Source organism: Anoplophora glabripennis, unplaced genomic scaffold, assembly GCF_000390285.2.
Source record: "Anoplophora glabripennis isolate ALB-LARVAE unplaced genomic scaffold, Agla_2.0 scaffold488, whole genome shotgun sequence".
NCBI lineage: Eukaryota > Metazoa > Arthropoda > Insecta > Coleoptera > Cerambycidae > Anoplophora > Anoplophora glabripennis.
Genome location: NW_019416825.1, coordinates 308,627 through 327,397, shown reverse-complemented (window position 1 = coordinate 327,397; position 18,771 = coordinate 308,627). Strand labels below are relative to the sequence as shown.

Below are 18,771 nucleotides of genomic sequence, written 5' to 3'. Positions count from 1 at the left end.
TATATTTCTAATACGAAAAATATAAAATATAATGATAAGTCACTGAGCGTACATATTGTGCCTACAAAACCTCACGGTAAATTTGAAACTAGTTTTCTGTGGATTTCTTTTGTTTGTATCCTTTAATCCAAGAGTTATTTCAAATCAACGCACCCGCCATCGAATAGGGACGATTTCTGAAAATCCAATCGAGTTTTTTTTCGTCGCGAGATTACCAAGCCGCGTGACCTCCATTGTTTATTTTTTCGAGTCTCTAGGAGCGGTCTGGAGATTACACTCGCGAGTAGGGACGAAAAAAATATCTCGGTAGGTTGGGATGATGTAATTTACAGTGGAATGTGTACACCATATCTATAAACAATACGAGGAGATCGTTACTGGCAAGAGCTCACAGGAGAACGCTTTTTTTTTTTAAACACCAAAATGGTCGTGGAATCTTCTTTTTACGCGGGCCTTGGCTAGTGAAGGTGTTGAAGCCGCGGATTTGTTGACAGAGATGCCCCGTGGAGGACTGAACTTTCAGTTGCGTTCCATGATATACCGCGTGTCTTGAGAAAAAGTGCCTGAGGCTGTAGCGTTCGGTAAATAAAATGACTTTTGTTACGGACGATTGAACTATCTATCCATAAATATTGTTTTTTTATCAAGTTCGTACCTCAAAAAGTTATTTATACTAAATTCCGGTGCAATATATTAGATTGCAATAAAGGTTGATCAAAACCCAGTCAAAAAGTCGCATCTCATATTATATTGTATCTCAAAAAGTAAAAGAGAATATGCTCATAGCGTAGTTTTTTTTATTTTTGATGTGTTACCAGTTCCATAATGTATGGCTCCTTGTTCTAAAATGCTCTGTATAGTAGAAATATCAAAAAAAGATCAAATTTCATTTTGGAAACTTGAAAACACAAGTGTTTGTAACGTGGTGTTGATAAGGAAGTTATTCTCTCTTACGAAAGGTTATTCACGGGATTTTTGCTGCGTAATAAAATTATTTCAGTATTTAAATATGCACGTATACAGTTAAGAATATAATCTCGGTAATTACACATTTATTATTTTAATTTTAAAGAAACTGAAGTGTTTCTAAAAATACCACTTCAGTGGGAATTCATGTTACCTGATCTCATTGTGGTTGATATTATGTTATTTTTGTGTCACGGTTTTTACGACCTCCACCCTTTATCTGGATTACCAAGAAGCAAAGGTAATACCTAAAGCATCTACAACAATATAAATAAAACGAGACCCTATAGATTGCTGTAGTTGTACTTAGGTAAGTTTGAAAAAGTTTTTAAAACCTGTGAGTAAGAAAAGAGAAAAAATCAAGTGCAAGTGTTGCAGACAACCGTCTCTATTTGTTTAATAATAAAACTGGCGACCAGTCAAGCACCATTTGCTCCAGCGATAAACTAGACATTTAGAACGACCAGTATGCGCTCATAGATCATTTTTATCGCTGCGACCTCAGCTCATTGTTGTCGTGATAATTAAAACTGCCCTTGGTTATCTTAATTAAGAAATTTTAAGTCTGGTCCGTAGAAAAAAAAAGTCAACTTAACCGGTCAACCTTTCCGATAAGTTTTTGTGCGCCAAAAGAAGTGCATTCTTGAAGTACAGGACAAAAAAAATGTATCGCGTATCGATATTATAATTTTTATGCGGTTTTGTGTTTTGTCTATTAATAGTTCGTAATAAATTTTTTAACGGTTCGAATATATTTTGTCCAGGTTGCCATTAATTCTGCTCCGAAAACCTTGAAGCGGCGTAAGAAACGACATTGAATTTATAAATAATATTCGTATATGTTGTGGATGTTTTTACTACTGTATGTTTTGGTGAAAGGGGTCAAGGCGATTTTGACAGCGTCCCATGAATTTATATCCAAATAGTTGTTCCTAATAGTGCGAGGAAAATATTAAAACCTCTATAAATAGAACTGGCTTTATTATATTTACATTTATTTGCTTTTATTGATATAATAATGTGGTCGTGCAACTGGAGTACGCCCTGTATAATGTAGCACTGACTTTTAACACTGTACCGAGTACTAACTGTTCTGAACGGGGTTTTGTGGCATTCCCCTAGGTGTTATGTAACGATTAATTAAAAATTGAAAAGAAAAAAAAAATTGGTTTCGATGGAAATGTAAATTTCCGGACGACGGATACATTCGTTGAATCAAGCCGCGTGGGATGTCGCATGGAACTTAATTAGTTGTATAAATAATGGAAATAGGTGCCATAATCGTATACGTACGTGTATACAAACCGGTGTATACCGGTAACACCATAAAACTAATAACAAAAGCGTTATTTTCAATCGCCTCGAGAGTCAAAATCGTGAAAGCATTCCGTAAGCCAGGATGTATTTGTTTCAACGTGTTTTTTCATGTACGAAGTTTACAAATTCTACAATAATTTGAAATTCAAATTTATTCACTTTTTTAACATTCGAATGAATGTTAAACCACAAACAGGTTTACTTTCAACCATACACCCCTGAAAAACCTATTATAATCGAAAACCGCCTATTTTGCACAGAGAAACACAAAATCTGTTTCTGTTTTATAGTTTCACAAATTTGGGGTGCTTTTCCCTAGAACTAGGGAAAAATCCTCAAATCTGGCATCATTCAAGTATATTTTTTATAAAGCATTTTGCACACAAAATCCTCCGATTCATAGTTTCGCAAGTTTGGGGTATTTTTCCCTGGAACTAGGAAAAATCTCCATTTCTGGCATCATTGTAATATAGTGATTTTGTACAAACCTTTTTGCATACAAATACAAAATTCTTCCGTTTTACATAGTTTCACAAATTTAGAATATTTTTCCCTAGAATTAGGGAAACACCACCAAATCTGACATCATTTTGCACTCAATAATACAAAGTTCTTCTCTGCTACATAGTTACACAAATTTGGAATGTTTTTCCCTAGAACTAGGGAAAAATCCTCAAATCTGGCTTCATTGAAGTATTTTTTTTTTATTTTGCACACAAAATCCTCCGATTCATAGTTTGGCAAGTTTGGAGTATTTTTCCCTGGAACTAGGAAAAATCTCCAAATCTGGCATCATTGTAATATAGTGATTTTGTACAAACCATTTTGCACACAAATACAAAATTCCTCCGTTTTACATAGTTTCGCAAATTTGGAATATTTTTCCCTAGAATTAGTGAAACATCACCAACTCTGGCATCATTTTGTACTCAATAATACAAAGTTCTTCTCTGCTACATAGTTACACGAATTTGGAATGTTTTTCCCTAGAACTAGGGAAAAATCCTCAAATCTGGCATCATTCAAGTATATTTTTTATAAAGCATTTTGCACACAAAATCCTCCGATTCATAGTTTCACAAGTTTGGGGAATTTTTCCCTGGAACTAGGAAAAATCTCCATTTCTGGCATCATTGTAATATAGTGAATTTGTACAAACCTTTTTGCACACAAATACAAAATTCCTCCGTTTTACATAGTTTCGCAAATTTGGAATATTTTTCCCTAGAATTAGTGAAACATCACCAAATCTGGCATCATTTTGTACTCAATAATACAAAGTTCTTCTCTGCTACATAGTTACACAAATTTGGAATGTTTTTCCCTAGAACTAGGGAAAAATCCTCAAATCTGGCATCATTGAAGTATTTTTTTTATAAAACATTGTGCACACAAAATCCTTCCGTGTCATAGTTTCACAAAACTAGGATGTTTTTCCCTGGAACTAGGGAAAAATCTCCAAATCTGGCATCACTCTAACGTATTCATTTTTTTACAAAGCATTTTCTCTACTTTCTCGTCTGTGTCTATTAAAATTCTTCTAAATTTGACAACAATTAAGAACTATTTTGTGAAATAGAGCTGGTCCTTTTATTGGTTATTTCGCTGTTCAATCAACAATCAACATGTGGCGAACGATCTTCCCTAACATTCAGAGACACAGTCCCGCCTGCGGTCTTTGCGAAATCGACGCCTCAACTATTAACACGCCCGTTAGCAAACACAAACACAAATTTCGAACAAAGGCGTATAAAATAACGAATGCCACCCGTGTCACAAATCACTTTCTCTCTCGAAGGAAAGTGAGATCGCGCATATAACAGGTGCAATATGAATATTTTAACGTCGGGCATATTTGGTAATGACTATCCTACGTGGCTGAGGTACAAATTCCCATTGTTTACATAAAATGGACGATGACACCAGCGGTTATCTATTTCCTCGGTGTGGTGCCTTATCCGATGGCTTTTTAATGGTCCAGTGAGCTGTGTGTGGCGGCGATAAAAACAATTTTATTAACCAATAATATGCAATAAAACGCACATGGAAAATGTTAATGGATCCCATCACACGTATATTTAAATATCAAAACACGGATGACACACAGGTGACCGCGTCAATAAAGTCGATTGCAATGAGGTGGTCATTTTTCTACGGCTCGAGGCGAAAAGTATAAGCTTCTAATTCTAATATAAAACAAATCTACAAACTCATGTGTAACTTTCGGCTTCTTAGCTTACACTTTACACTGCATTTCCTCAATAAACCCTCAGGGCTTTGCTTAAACTTTCACGATAATTAAATCGTAAGGAATTTTAATTAAAGCCTCTTTTATTGGCAGATTTATAGACTTAGTTAAATATTGCTCTTGCTGTTACAGTTTATAGTCAAGTAGCAAATTCTACAACAGGTTTCTGTAAAGTAGTTGCTTTGGTGTTTGTTCTCTTTCCAAGATACGTCGAATATTTTGAAAGAATAATAATTATGTTTAACAACAAGATTGATAATGCAAACGGCTTTCAATACTTTGGATGTTTTTGCATGAACAATAATCATTACGTCAATTCATTGAAGCCTATTGAGAAATATGTTTTTCGTGAACTTACTGTTCAAAACTGATGAAATAATTGAAGTTTGTCAGTTAATTGTTTCCTAACACCATCAATTTTCGGTTGTACGACGAACAAATTGTAGCGTTTTAAGTTCGATAATATTTTACGATTAGAAATGGCCGCAAAAAAAAACACGCAGCTCAAATGGACTGGACGGAATCCTGCTTAGCCATTAACGAACACGTTGCTAATAGATAATAAATAACCATCACGGGACACGCGTGAAAAACGAATTATTATGCCTAATTATTCCCTAGAAGGAAAGGTTCAATTTGTTGTTATTTTAATGTGATGCCCCCACGGACGGAAGCAATAATATGCGGTTGAATTCAGGGTCGACTCATCCATCGCCGTGTTTATTGCACGTGACGCAAAAGTCAGAATATAGTTCCTTTGTCGCAGCGTGGGCAGTGAAATGGGCACAAATGTGGACGTCGAGGCGGCCAAAGCAGTTTATTCTATTAATTTGTCAAGAGTTTTTATGCAAATTAATACTCTGCCGTAGTGTCAAAGCTCAAAATATTTGTAGATACAGGATACTGAAGTAAATTATCAATTTTATGCATATCTAGATTGATTTCCAAGAAACCATATACGCAACGAATCGACCTATTGAGAAATCGGCGGTTATTTGCAGCTAATTATTATTTGCATGTTTCTTAATCACTATAATATGCCATAATTTCAATTTTTCTTTAACTATAACCGTTTACCGCCGGGATTTACATAAACGTATAAGCCTATTCTGATTTATGTCCAATCCAGTTATTCTTCCGAATAAAAAAATATCGCTATCACGCCTCTACTTCGTGAACCAGCTGATAGCGAAGAGCGCGCCGACTTATCTCGAAGCTCTCGCGACGAACTGGTTTTTAATGTTCCCGTCGTACTTAAAAAGCATTTTTTTGCCCGCCAGTTCGTAAATCGTCATTAACTCGTCGAAATTTATTGGATGCGAACTGATTAATTTGTTAAGGTCACTAATTTTAGTAAATTGTGAAATTTAACAATGAAGACGCACAGACACATGTCGCGAAGTCATAGTTTTATAAGGTTGATTTAAAAAAAAACAACCGAGTTCGGGAGCTGCCTCGTGACGGCGTAGACAAGAGTTTAAATGCAATTTAAAAATAATAACTTTCTTTACAGGATTTGGTTTGCTGAAGTCTTCATAAAAAAATTATTACTTTTTGGATTGGTATCTTGCCATAAAAGTTTATAAAAAAAACGAAGATCGATACTCTCGCAGATTTTTCAATTTTTTTTTTTTTTCATTTCAATGAGATCAAAGCTGCAGCGCGAAGCGAGGAGCAAAAATCGCGTAATCCAAAAAGGAAAGAAAGATGCGAGATAACGAAACAATGTAAATTGCCTCGGTGTTCCGACACATTCCCGACCCAATTCAACCTTGAACTTGAAGAAGCAAGCGCGTCTCGTGGTCCTCACGTCTACGTCGGCGTAATAGTCTCAAAATGTAACCTAATTTTTTTTATTCAGGGCACAAAATTTCTCCACGCCGCAGTCGAATGACGTAAGGTCGGTTTAGTAAAACCCACTTTCAGTAACTCGGAATAACACCGTCATTCGTCTGGTCAGAACTGGTTACGTAACACTTTGCCGTGTTCGCTTGGCCGTATTCATAATCGTTTATTCGCTTATAAGATTCCAACGAACGCGTCCCGAAAAATAAGGCAAAAAGGGGTGAACGGACTACACGTCAATCGTATTTACAAAAGCTTCTGACGTCGGTAGGCTTGAGGCGTTGCAGATGGGGACTACCCGTTATATCTGGTGGGAATATTCAAAGTTTTTGGAAAACTTTAACGACAGCATGGAAAAAGTATTTATATTTCTCAAATAAACACCATTCATGTAATTCTTTTGCGAAAATTTATACATAACAAGCACGATACGGCGTCCAGTACTAATAATACGTCTACATAACTGACAAATTCGCGCACACGTAAATTAACGACGTAAAAACCGCAAATGTAACAAAAAACTATTACTGCATATTGAGTGTGTCAAAAAAAAAACTTTCTCAGCAGTCGCCCTGTGTATAACTAAAACGTGTCAATAAAAAAACTACTACGCATTTTTTTTCATCGCGATTCGTTTTCTATGGAACGCAGAACACGCCTTTGCTCTTATTGTCTTGTAATCAGTTTAGAAGCTGTCTGTCGTACGTGGTTATGTGTCATACCGAATTTAAATATTCATTTCTGCTTATGTCAGTCGACGTTGCATTATATAAAAGTTACTTCAACTTTCGATATGAATTAATCACGATATCGAGTCATAGGCTGTTTTGTTTTGATGGATTTTGTTTTGTCACAATCTTAGTGGAATATTCCTGAAAACGCAAGTGCTGTTTACGTTATCAACTTTGATAAGCGCGAAATGCTTCCGTCATCCCCTTGGTGATTTCAGTGCATTTACCGCCACTAAAATACATTTTTTTATAGTGTACCTTTCGCGAATCGACTGAAATATAGTCACGAGTCAACGTTGAAGGGTTTACGTAAGCTCTTACATCTCTGACTATTATGCACATTGCACGTAGGTTACCACGAGCTCTACATTGAACGTTTCTGGGCTGTCGTAATAGCTATTTCTACTGCCTTTAAAATGGCAGCTGAGCTAACTGGACTGGCATTTAATTCTTATCTCTATGTGTACAGTTCTTTTCAGAGAAACTAAGGTTCTAAGTATTGTTTCTTGGACGCAATTCCCCTTTCGATTTTCTTCCAGAAACTACTTATACCATTTCTTTTACATATCTACTGCACTGATTCACTTACATCGCATCCAACAGTCAACACCTGATAAAATTATTAAATCTAGCGTTATTTTTGATTGCCTACCGGTTAACCTTGGTGATTTCTTTGGAAAAAAAGTCGAAAGAACTGCAAGTCAGCCTTGCAATGTTCATATGAATAGCACTACAGGCGTTTCGATTACATTTAAAAGAGTAAAAGCAAAGCTACAATCTAGATGTCAATGTGTATAGGTACATACTCTCCAGTAACTTTAAATGAAGATATACCGAGAGCCTCAGTATTTATTTATAACATTTAGGTAGTTAAATAGGTGTGCTATATTATTACGCCACAAATAAATCTAAACATGCCTGCTGACAACTAGCACAGTTGACTGATTGGTCGATCTAAATCAGGTCATGTAAATTCACACTTTTATTCTATATTTACATCAAATATAGTAAAAACACATAAAGAATTAGGAGTAAAACATTGTAAATTGTAAAACTACAACGTAAAGGGTAAGAATATATCTCAAAATGAAAATATATACTCCAAAGTGTAATGTATCATGTATGTTCAATTTCTATGTGAATTTCCACAATTCTTATCAGTGTAGTTGATTCACGTACTTCCCATATTTAATAAGAACGTGAAATTCCAAAGAAAAACGACGGAAATTAATTTGGAATTCTACAGAATTGTATCTGTAAAAACCACTAGGAACTACGTCCTTTTTCGAATGGCTCAACTGCTGCCTACCTCATCCAATGTGGAGAACAGCTTCCTTAACTGGCGAAACCAGTCGAGTTTTGTACAGGAAGCAGTGTTTTCAACGGCTGAACTCATTTCGCTTACCGACAACCATATGGTGACACTAAATACACAGCTATTCCATTTGGAAACAGAAAAAAAGGAAAATAATCCATCTTCCTATATCGCACACCCCGGTAGGGGTATTTTTTCTTTGTCTGAAATATTGGAATTCTTAAAACAATGATATATTCAAGCGCGACATGTTTGATTCTCCATCAACAACACATTTTTTTTATACAGACCGTTTCTAATTTTTGTTTGGAGGAGCCTAGGTTCGCGCTAAGAGAAATCTAATAGTCCCTCGTTTTTCAACTCGATTAACAAGCAATTTAATAATCTTCGGTACTTGTAGATGCAAGAAAGTGGTGCTATAACACTCCGCGATAATTCAAAGAATTGTTTAAGAAAAACTGTCATCTTGTGTATTGAGTAACTTTTTTGACCCATGACATTAACTTTACTTTCACTCTGCGATGAAAGGTTTCTCTTTTAAAATAGTTTCTGTATTAAAAATGCCGATATTTTCTAGAAGAAGGGTAACGTGTGGTGGTATGTAGGTTTTGTGGTTGTAAACTATGTCACTTTTGTGGCAAGGTTGCAACGTAAAATAATAAGGCAATAACAAGATAACGTGTGTTTGAAATCAACAAAACTGACTGTAAACATTTTGATAAACCTTCTTGTATTTCTTGAAATAAACGACAGTTATCTGAAGTACCTCCATGAATCATATCGAAACATTATTTTCGGTAGGTTCAATGAATTCCTTATTCGCGTGCCTATTTATACCTCGTGGGTGACAGTTTTTGTCAAACTCGTGATAGACTTGGAGGGTTGGCCGAAGGGTAGGGCCGGTTTTATATATAGAAGCATTACGTCAAATATTAGCTTGTTACTAAAATTATCCCGCCGGACCCAATTAGGCAGAGTGCGGTATCGATTTGTTGTAAAACCAGGACGACAGTTCCTGCGGGAAATAAGCTTATATCTTCTCAGAAATGTCAGCGAACGTCTACACCTTTTCACCAGATTAGAATTTCTCAGTCATATTTATGTGCGGGCTACATTTGACCTTTAAGAAACACGTGGGAAAATCTGTTCATGAAAATAGTTTTTTTTAACCTCAAACAAATCTAGATCATTGACATTGAAATTCACAGACTAAACACAGTGCTTTATGTAAAGAAGCTCAACATAGAACATTACCTTTTAGGGTAAAAACAAATATTGCGTAGCAAACTTTTGATTTCGAAATTGCATAAAAATGTGCATGAAAATAATTTCCAATATCTTATCTGGCGTATCGCAGATACCTTGACTTCATTCATTAAATCGTTCGGAAAACTAAACGTCGTTAAAGCTTAGATTACCGTTTTCTTATGTGATACGATCGTGCTTGGCCTCCTAAAATGGTATACCACTTAATACGTAAGTTTGTTTTTTGATTTCCAATTTTTTTACACGTTTTATAAGCTGTAAATTATGCATGGAATTAAATCCTTAATTAGAAAAATTGTTTTTAACACTTCGCTTTTACAAAACTGATTTTAGTGGCAATAAAAGAGATATATCGTGAGAAATTAGTTTCGCTGCAAGTTTGGAAATTCCATATACGCGAAACTCGAAATAAACACTATTGTTATTTTTTTTATTACAGTAGGTACTGTATTTTTTTCCGACAGTCTCGTTTCTCCAGTAATTAATGCACTTTATTATTTGTTTTATGAGCTACACCACCTTAAACCGAATAAAAAAATTGCATATACAGGGTGTGCCATTTAACACTCTCGCTGACAATATCTCCGAAATGAAGAAATTTATTTTAGTTCCGGAAATTGGGGTTGTTAGCTCCCTCGAATAGCTTCAAATTGTAGTTAGAACAGTTCGTTCACATCTTCCTGTGTAGATGGCGTGGCGATATTAAAAAATTTTTTGATCCCTGGAACGTGTAAATGCAGTCCATGTGAAAGATTGTTAAATTTTGAGCAATTTTTGTAATATAAAGTTTTTCCCTATATTTACTTGTTTTCGAGATATGTCGACTTCAATATGCCATGTATGATGTAACAGGAAAGTCTATTATTTTATTTAAATCACACTGAAACAAAATATTGTTTTAAAATATTGTTATAATGGCTTTAGTCACACCACATACTAACTAACAAACAATACTTAAATTATTAAAAAACAAACGAATGAAGAAAAAAACATTGTACAGTTGGCGCCACCCAAATGTGAACGGATTTTGGTTGTTATGGAAATTTCATTTGGATTTTATCGTAATAAATCAAACTTTTCTTAGTGGCGCAACACAGAGAGAATATACAACTGTTACTGACATTTAAATCAGCATCCACTTCACACAACGACCAATTATCTTCTAATTTAGCTACAGCCCTTACTCTTTGCGCCTCAGTTAAATGCTCCTGCATATTTCACGTTACTTATTTACATTTCATTATGTTTGCTCTAAGTGACATATATATTTGACAACTATTGGATTTTACGACGACCATGATTTGAAGTCTAAATTACGCGGTACAATATTAAAAAATGCAGTCATAAGTGGCTTATGTCATTAGTTTAAAATAAAATATGTATGACAGATGACACATATTAATTTTCCAATAATTACAGTTTTATCAGGTTGCGTCTTTCAATTTAATTATAGTTATAAGATTTACCATTATACAATTTTTTTTCTGTAATCGATCATTTGTTTTTTTATAATTTATTGTTTGTTGGTTAGTATGTAGTGTGATGTGAATAAAGTCCTTATAACAATATTTTAAAAGAATATTTTGTTCGGTGTGATTTAGATAAAATAATAGATTTTCCTGTTGCATCATACATTGCATATTAAAGATGACATGTCTCGAAAACGAGTAAATATTGGGAAAAACTTTATATTACAAAAATTATTCAAAATTTAACGATCTTTCAGATGGACTGCATTTCTACGTTCCAGGGATGAAAAAATTTTTTAGTATCGCCACGCCATCTATACAGAAAGATTTGAACTAACAGTTCTAACTACAATTTGAAGCTATTCGAGGGACCAAACAACCCCAGTTTCCGGAACTAAAATAAATTTCTATTTTGAAGGCAGCGGGACACACCCTGTATATACTTAAGAGATTAATTTAATTAATTAGCACAATTAGACGACTTTGTTTTTTGCTGTACGGTGGTCCAAATTCAGGTAATAAAAGCACGGGAAAACCCTTGTTTTTATGTCTTGTTAACGCTGGACAACACAACAAATATTTAGCAGTGGTGTTCGTCAATTATTTCAATGTTTTCCCAAAAAGTGAAATTAAAAGCAAACATTACTTTTTTAAATAGGGTATGCTCGTATCTAGAACGAAGTATGCTGTGTACAGAGCATTTCGTTCAAAATTTTCTTGTAAATTTAAACTAAAAGTTCCTGGACATCAGGACACAATCGTAGAACACACTATATATGAAGGACAATGAAAAATCAGACAATAAGCTAGTTCGAATAATCAAATATGTGTGATGAAGTACACTTGAAATAAAATATACTGTATATAAAGTCAGCAAAACACCTGTTGCTCAAATATTGATGTATTTTATTTATAAATTTGAATCACGTGTTAATTACTTGATTGTTTTAGCGATTCCTGTAATTTTATCAAGCAACAACGGTCGAGCAACTTTCTGATTTTTTACTTTACTGATAAATGTTCAGATTGAATTTTTTATCACGCAGACTGGTTTATATTATGTGAAAAACGGTATTTCACAGCGTTGTTGTTTACAATCTGCCTCAACTACGTGAAATGCGTTCAAGTTATCGTAAATGCAATTCGATTTCAAGTATATGGGTTTGTTTGTGACGTAATTCCGTATATTCGTTGATTTTTCTATCACGATAGTTGCATTTGTCCTTCCTTAAATAAGAACTTGATTAATACACCCAATCAAGTCCTTAATTTTGCAATAAGAGTACAACAATTTTTTGTGGAACTGGAAAATACTTTTTATAAATGACAGTTTTAAGAGTTGCTCAAAATAGAGGATTACAGTATTTTACAACTCATTTTTCCCGTTCACATTATTTATTGTCATAATTTCAATCTGGTTCTTTTTTTTCCAGCCATGTCGACAGAAACGGAGGGAGGATTCAACGAGGACTCGATCCAGGGCCTTCTCAATGACACCGGTGAGTTTCACACCTTTAGTAATCTATATTGCAAACCGCTGGAACAAGCGTTAAAGGTTGTTCTGAATCAGAATACCCAATTAGTTCCGAAATGCCCTCTCTCGGTTTTCAATCGACCTTCTACGCGGTCTTTATTAACATATCGCCAATATCGCGCATCGAAAACGAGTACCGTGTCGGGTGACATAATTCGCCCAGTGAATTTAATTTCTTCAACACCCAGAAAACCGACGAAATGTGCGGTTAAGTGGTGGGTTCGTTCCTTCCGCGTGGAATGTCGCTTCTAATTTCTGGTATCCTGATATGCAGTATGCAGACGTTGTCGATCAAAAATGCCTTTACAAGCTTGAATTAAACATTTACATATTGCTATTGTATGAATTTACTATCAAAGCCTGTGTAATCTTGTCAAATATCATTTTAAAAACAAATTTATTCCTTTAGTACCTACCACAAGCTTCTGCTAAATAAATAAATAGATAAATACCTCTTCACTTTTCTCCTGTCCCATTAGTTCGAGGTGCACGTAAAGTTAATTTTGTTGAATTAGTAAAGAAAACTTGTTTGTGCTAATAAACTGGCAAAAAATCAGTCAGAGCTTTGAAAAATTTAGTTTCGAATATAAAATCGTCAGTCATAAAAACCATTTTGAAATATTGAAAAATCTGTATCTTTAATTTTTAGTTTACATTATTATTTGGATTAAATATCAAACATTTCCAAACCATATCTAAGATAGTGTAAATAAATAAGACAATCGACAATTGTTAATAACTAAAAAAAGTACGTATTAATTTTCGCTTATAATAAAGGCTTCCATTTTATTTCCGTTCATTTTGAAACAATTTTAATAAAATAATATAATAAAACTTCATTCGGAAAGCCAAAATCCTTAATTTCTTTGTATTTATATATTTACACCCCATAATAAGGCAATAGGTAATAGTTCTAAGATCTCGTGTGAGCAGATTTGAATGTTTAATCTTTAATAACATGGAGACTATACAAGGAGCCCGAACTCCATGTAAACAAGAATCTTACAAAAATAAGAGGGCGCTAGTGTTCCATATGTCCCATATGTAGGGAGGGGAGATAAAAAGCGGCAGTTTGAATTATAAATCAATCATGTAATTTTTGTAGTGTTAAAAATTTTAAAATAAATGATGTAAGCCACTTTGAATTATATAAATCATGAAAATATATCATTCCGGACTGTAATTAAACTAAATAGGTAATAAGAAATATTAGCTTTATGAGAAGAATTTGGTGTTCGTAGAAAGAAACTAGTTTTCAAGGAATTTATGACGTGATGACGTTGTTAATATTAACCTATAAATAAGGTTTATGTTTTTGATAATTACTTTGTTAAAGATTTTAGTTTAATGTTAGTAAAAAATAGTCACATTTTATACAGGAAGTTGCCTTTAAAAAAATAGTAATTCTTGTATTATTAATATGGAATTTTTACTTGTGGTAATAAAAAATAGAATATAAAAAAACTCGGTGTTTTAAATAAACTTTTTAAAATATTACAGATGTCCGATTTTGAGTCCAGTGATTCAGATGACTTATTAGACGCATTGTCCAGCTTGAGAGTGGTGATGAAATAGATTTATTCTAAGAAACAGATAGAGTAAAAAATAAGAACTACTTTGAAATTATTGTACCTGAATATAGTGGCCAAGTTTTTTTAACATTTCCATGTTAGCATATGGGAAGTAGCTAACAGAATTGAAGAAAAATTTGCCATTTCTAATTATTTCACCCATGATTCTGGTAAATTTTGCATTGCCTTAAGCTCTACAACAACCAGAAAAGTTACATACTTGCTAAGTAACTTGTCTCCATAAATTATAGAATGGCCGAGATAATGAGGCAGTTGTAATCGAACAATATTTTGCCCAATATGAATTTCCAGAGCAGGTTATAGGAATAATTGATGGGAAAGGAATTCATATAAGATAGAGTATATCACAATCCATATTTTTTTTGAATAACCAATAATATACTATATTATAGTGTAACTGAAAACTGACTATGGAAAGTCGATAAATTATGGTTGGACAATTTCTAAGCTGATTGCCATGTTGTCGGTTTAGACTTCTCAATGCTTCGAGAGTCATATCGCTCTCTTCTCAAAATGTCAAGAAGCTTAAAACAACATGACAACCAATTGATACCAAAATTTTAACAAAATATAGGTACTCCATTATAAAGGTCACAAAAAATAGGTAATCTAAATATTTTATAACTGTTTAAAATCGATTAGTTTTCTGGGTATATATTTTAAAATTGCTGTAAAATTTAATTCTACTTTCGTAAAATTGTTGATTTAATTCGAACGTAACATGGTTCCATGACTTATTCCAAGGTAGAGTATAGACCAAAATTAATAAGGTATTATAAAGAAATATTTTAGCAATGTTCTATATTTTTGTTATATATTTTGTAAAAATAAAATGTTTATCTACCAAAGATTTCAATGTTTTATTAATTGAATAAAAAAAACGAAATTATTTGTGCCTAATTAAAATAAAATAAATATTTATTCATAACAAACAAGTAACAAAGTAAATATATATTACAAATAAAACAACTTAAAAATAAGTAATACGTGTCAGTCTATCTTCTTAAAATTTCATTTTGTTCATGAAGCAATTGATTTCCATGTTTAAATATTTAGTAAAAGTAGTCAATTACCAATACAGATCGATCAGCATCAATTACTACACGTATCCTCTCTTTAAATTTTATATGATATCTGAATTTCAATCAGTTTTTTACTAACAGGAAAGAAACAGCAACTAATTGGAAATGATTTATTCAATTCAGTAATGATAATAGCGATGTCACCAGCAAGAATTATATGAAAGATACGAATTTAATTATTTATGCACGTAATATAAATTACAAGAATATGTAGAAATAAATAAAGTATACTTTGTTGCTATTGTCAATATTATGTGAACATATTCATAGTTGCTTTGTCGAGACCTCATCACACGTCAACAGAACTTTTCTTTTATTAGATTATACAGGACAGGATGCTCACTTTCTAGTATAATCTCATCGTAACTTAATTGCTCTTGATTTACTTGCTGTTCTTGTTGTTGTTGTTGTTGTTGTTGTTGTAACTGTTGCTCTTGTTGTAGCTGCTGCACCTGTTGTTGCTGGTGTAGCGGATGCTCTTGCTGTTGATGCTGCTGCAAAATATATAAAGAAACAATGCATCATTCAATTATACAATATTTTCACTTATGAAATCTTTCTATTTAAAAATTTCTCTACCGTATTAAGAATCAAAGAAGCTGCTTCCAACTTCCGAATTATTCGACCTTTTGCCATAATATTAACCCACTATTCGGTCAAGTTGTAATATAGAACTGCTGGACATCATTAGATTGAAAATGCAGATCACAAACGTACTGTTTTATTTTAAATCTGTTGACAGTCATTCACTTCACATACTATTACCATATTTAAATTATTTTCGAAACTTTTTATTTACCATTTATAAAAACAAATTGTAATAATTATTGACTTGACTTCTAGTTTTTAGGTTAGTATACCTCCCCGCTCCCCAATATATCTATTAAACTCAATATAAATAAAATAAAATTGGTTATTTGCTTACTTCACTCGTATTTATGAAGCTACATTCATTTGGGTCATATGGAACACTAGCGCCACCCCAACTTCTGCCATTTCTTGGACAAATTTTGTCAATTTTCCCGTATGAGTTCGTGCTCCTTATCTAGTCTCCATGTTTAATAATCTAAAATCCTTACATTTGTGTATCAATGTTGCCATCTAGTGATGGATCGACAAACTTAAACGAACGAGGTGAGATATGCAACAAGAAATCTGTAGTACGTAATTTCTACTTCCCGAAAGGTGGCGCTACAGAACGAAAACCAAGTTTCATGATTACAACTAAACTATTTACCGTAAGATGGCGGTACAGAACATAAACGGCTAGAGTCGCTGAATTTAGTGACTCTAAAAACTTTTATGTGGTTACAATAACAACGAGATGGCGTTACATAACGAAAATGACAACCTTCCTACAGTAGAATTAAAACTTTAGTGAATGCCTACTAGAGGGCGATCGTTTCATTGCAAATTAGTTATTAGTATTTATTTATATTTCCAGAGTAACACAAACTTGTGTAGATGGCGCTGTGATGTAACGTTGAACATTTGGTTGCATACATATGAAAACAATCTGATACCGATATTCAAACTTGTTTTTAATTGCCAACTGTTGCACAATTAAGAAATCGATACGATAAATATTCAGTTTCTCTTAATTGAATCAACGTTATACCTGATATCCACTGCTGTTTTGATGCTACAATTTCTTTTTATATACGAGGGGTAGTAAATATGTACAGGCATATTAAACACGTTTATTAGGGCGAGAATTGGGAATCTGCTTTATTGCGTCCGACCGAAATCATCTCGGGGACTGAGGTCAAGAACAAAGGAAAAGATCAATTGGTGGTACTAGCGATGTATTATTTAATAATTACTAGTCCGCATAAACAACAACTTAAATTAACTCAATTGGCGGTAACTCGATTCGTATGATGTGTCCGCTTTTATTGATGGTACACTTACAATTTAGCATTTAACACAGCGCCCGCTGATAATTTACTGTGTGTACTTGGGCCAGCTGCTTCGGGTTTCTTGCGGCGTTTTTTTTATTCCATTTGACACGGTTCAGTTTCATGTCGTTTAACTTAGAGGTCCTTAAAATGGTTCAAGTGTATTTAATTTCAAAGAAATATTAGCGCTGATTCTTTTTTACTAAAACGCACACATACAAAATTCAATGACTCGACCTTTAAACTTTTTTCAATCCAGTTTTTAGTATTCCGAGCGTGACGAGCGCTCTTGTGACTTTTGACTGTCGTCAAATATTTTTCTTGTCGTAAAAAAATACAAGTTTGGCAATTGGCCAGGTGTGTGTGTGTGTGGTGTGTGGTACTACGTTGCGGAGTGTGTTGCTGCACTCTGCCAAGTTCGTCTGATTTTTGGCTAGACCGCAAAGGTTCCAGAGATCATTTTAAGCGAGAATTGTTTGCGTTTTTTTACCGGGTCTTACCAGTAATAACAAATATTAAATCAAAGAGGAGGATCCCACTTTGCAATTCAAAATTAGATTTTTCCCCTCGATTTGAACTACATACCATTGTTGTGATATAAAAGAACTGACTATTTCAGTATCGGGATATTTAGTACGTCGCAAAATAACGCTTTAATAATTAGAAACGCTCGATATATCGCATAATACCTTCGTAATTCATGTTAGCGAAATATATACATTATGTATAACCAGATCAGGCCTGCTGGTATGAAATTACCATATTTTTTTAGGTTCTCCTGGCGGATACCTTGACTAATATATTAAATTACAGCTACTTAACCTCACATACCACGTCATGCCTATTAAGTAAATGATATGCCTACCATTCAGGTAATCTGTAATCATTTGTATGAATCATAACTCTGAAGAAATAGGTATAAGCCCCAATATAAAACATGTGTCTCAAATTTCAAGTTGTTTAAAGGCGGTATTTCCCATTAGTACTATTCAAAAAATTGTCGATCAGTGCCAAATAGTCTATTTCGCAAAGTCGAGCCCAGCCGACGACGAAAAATAATTTCGACGTCGTTCCAAATAAATCTACGTACAATTATCTCGTAAATACGTCTTTTTATTTCTCTGGCCAGGGTCCATAATGATCTGTGACGCAAAATTTAGCACTGCCTGAAGTCTTGTTACGAATTGTTCGAGAGGTCTTACATAAATTATGAAAAAGAAGAAACAGAATTTTAATACATCCTCGAGAAATGTTAAGAGACGGCATGGAAAGTGAGGGGCTCGTTAGCGTTATCCTCTATCACTACTGTAAAATGGGCGTGTCTCTTTTCCCGCTGTTGATGTTCTATTTCAGAAATAGAAAGTCGATTAAAAATAGCTCTGCCGCTTAATTAATAGCTTCTAATTTGGGAATAACATAAACCCGAAATCAAACAAAAATACCCAGATATTTATCTTGTGTACAACCGTCCGTCATCTATTTTCGCTCTCGTAAACAAAACTTTTGTT

At 33.8% G+C, this 18,771-nt stretch overlaps 1 protein-coding gene and 1 long non-coding RNA gene across 3 annotated transcripts in view; both read left to right on the top strand.

Annotated features, from left to right (window-relative positions):
• The window catches only part of LOC108911607, a 119,022-nt gene that overhangs the window by 41,333 nt on the left and 58,918 nt on the right, over window positions 1–18,771 (top strand). For both annotated transcript variants that reach the window (XM_018716582.2, XM_018716584.2), the window contains exon 2: window positions 12,591–12,656. In XM_018716582.2, the coding sequence (XP_018572098.1) occupies window positions 12,591–12,656 (66 nt within the window). The remainder of the gene's footprint in view (window positions 1–12,590; window positions 12,657–18,771) is intronic.
• On the top strand, window positions 14,090–14,306 carry LOC111691959. Its single transcript, XR_002763102.1, has 2 exons — window positions 14,090–14,129; window positions 14,192–14,306. It is a non-coding gene; the product is annotated as an uncharacterized LOC111691959 (long non-coding RNA).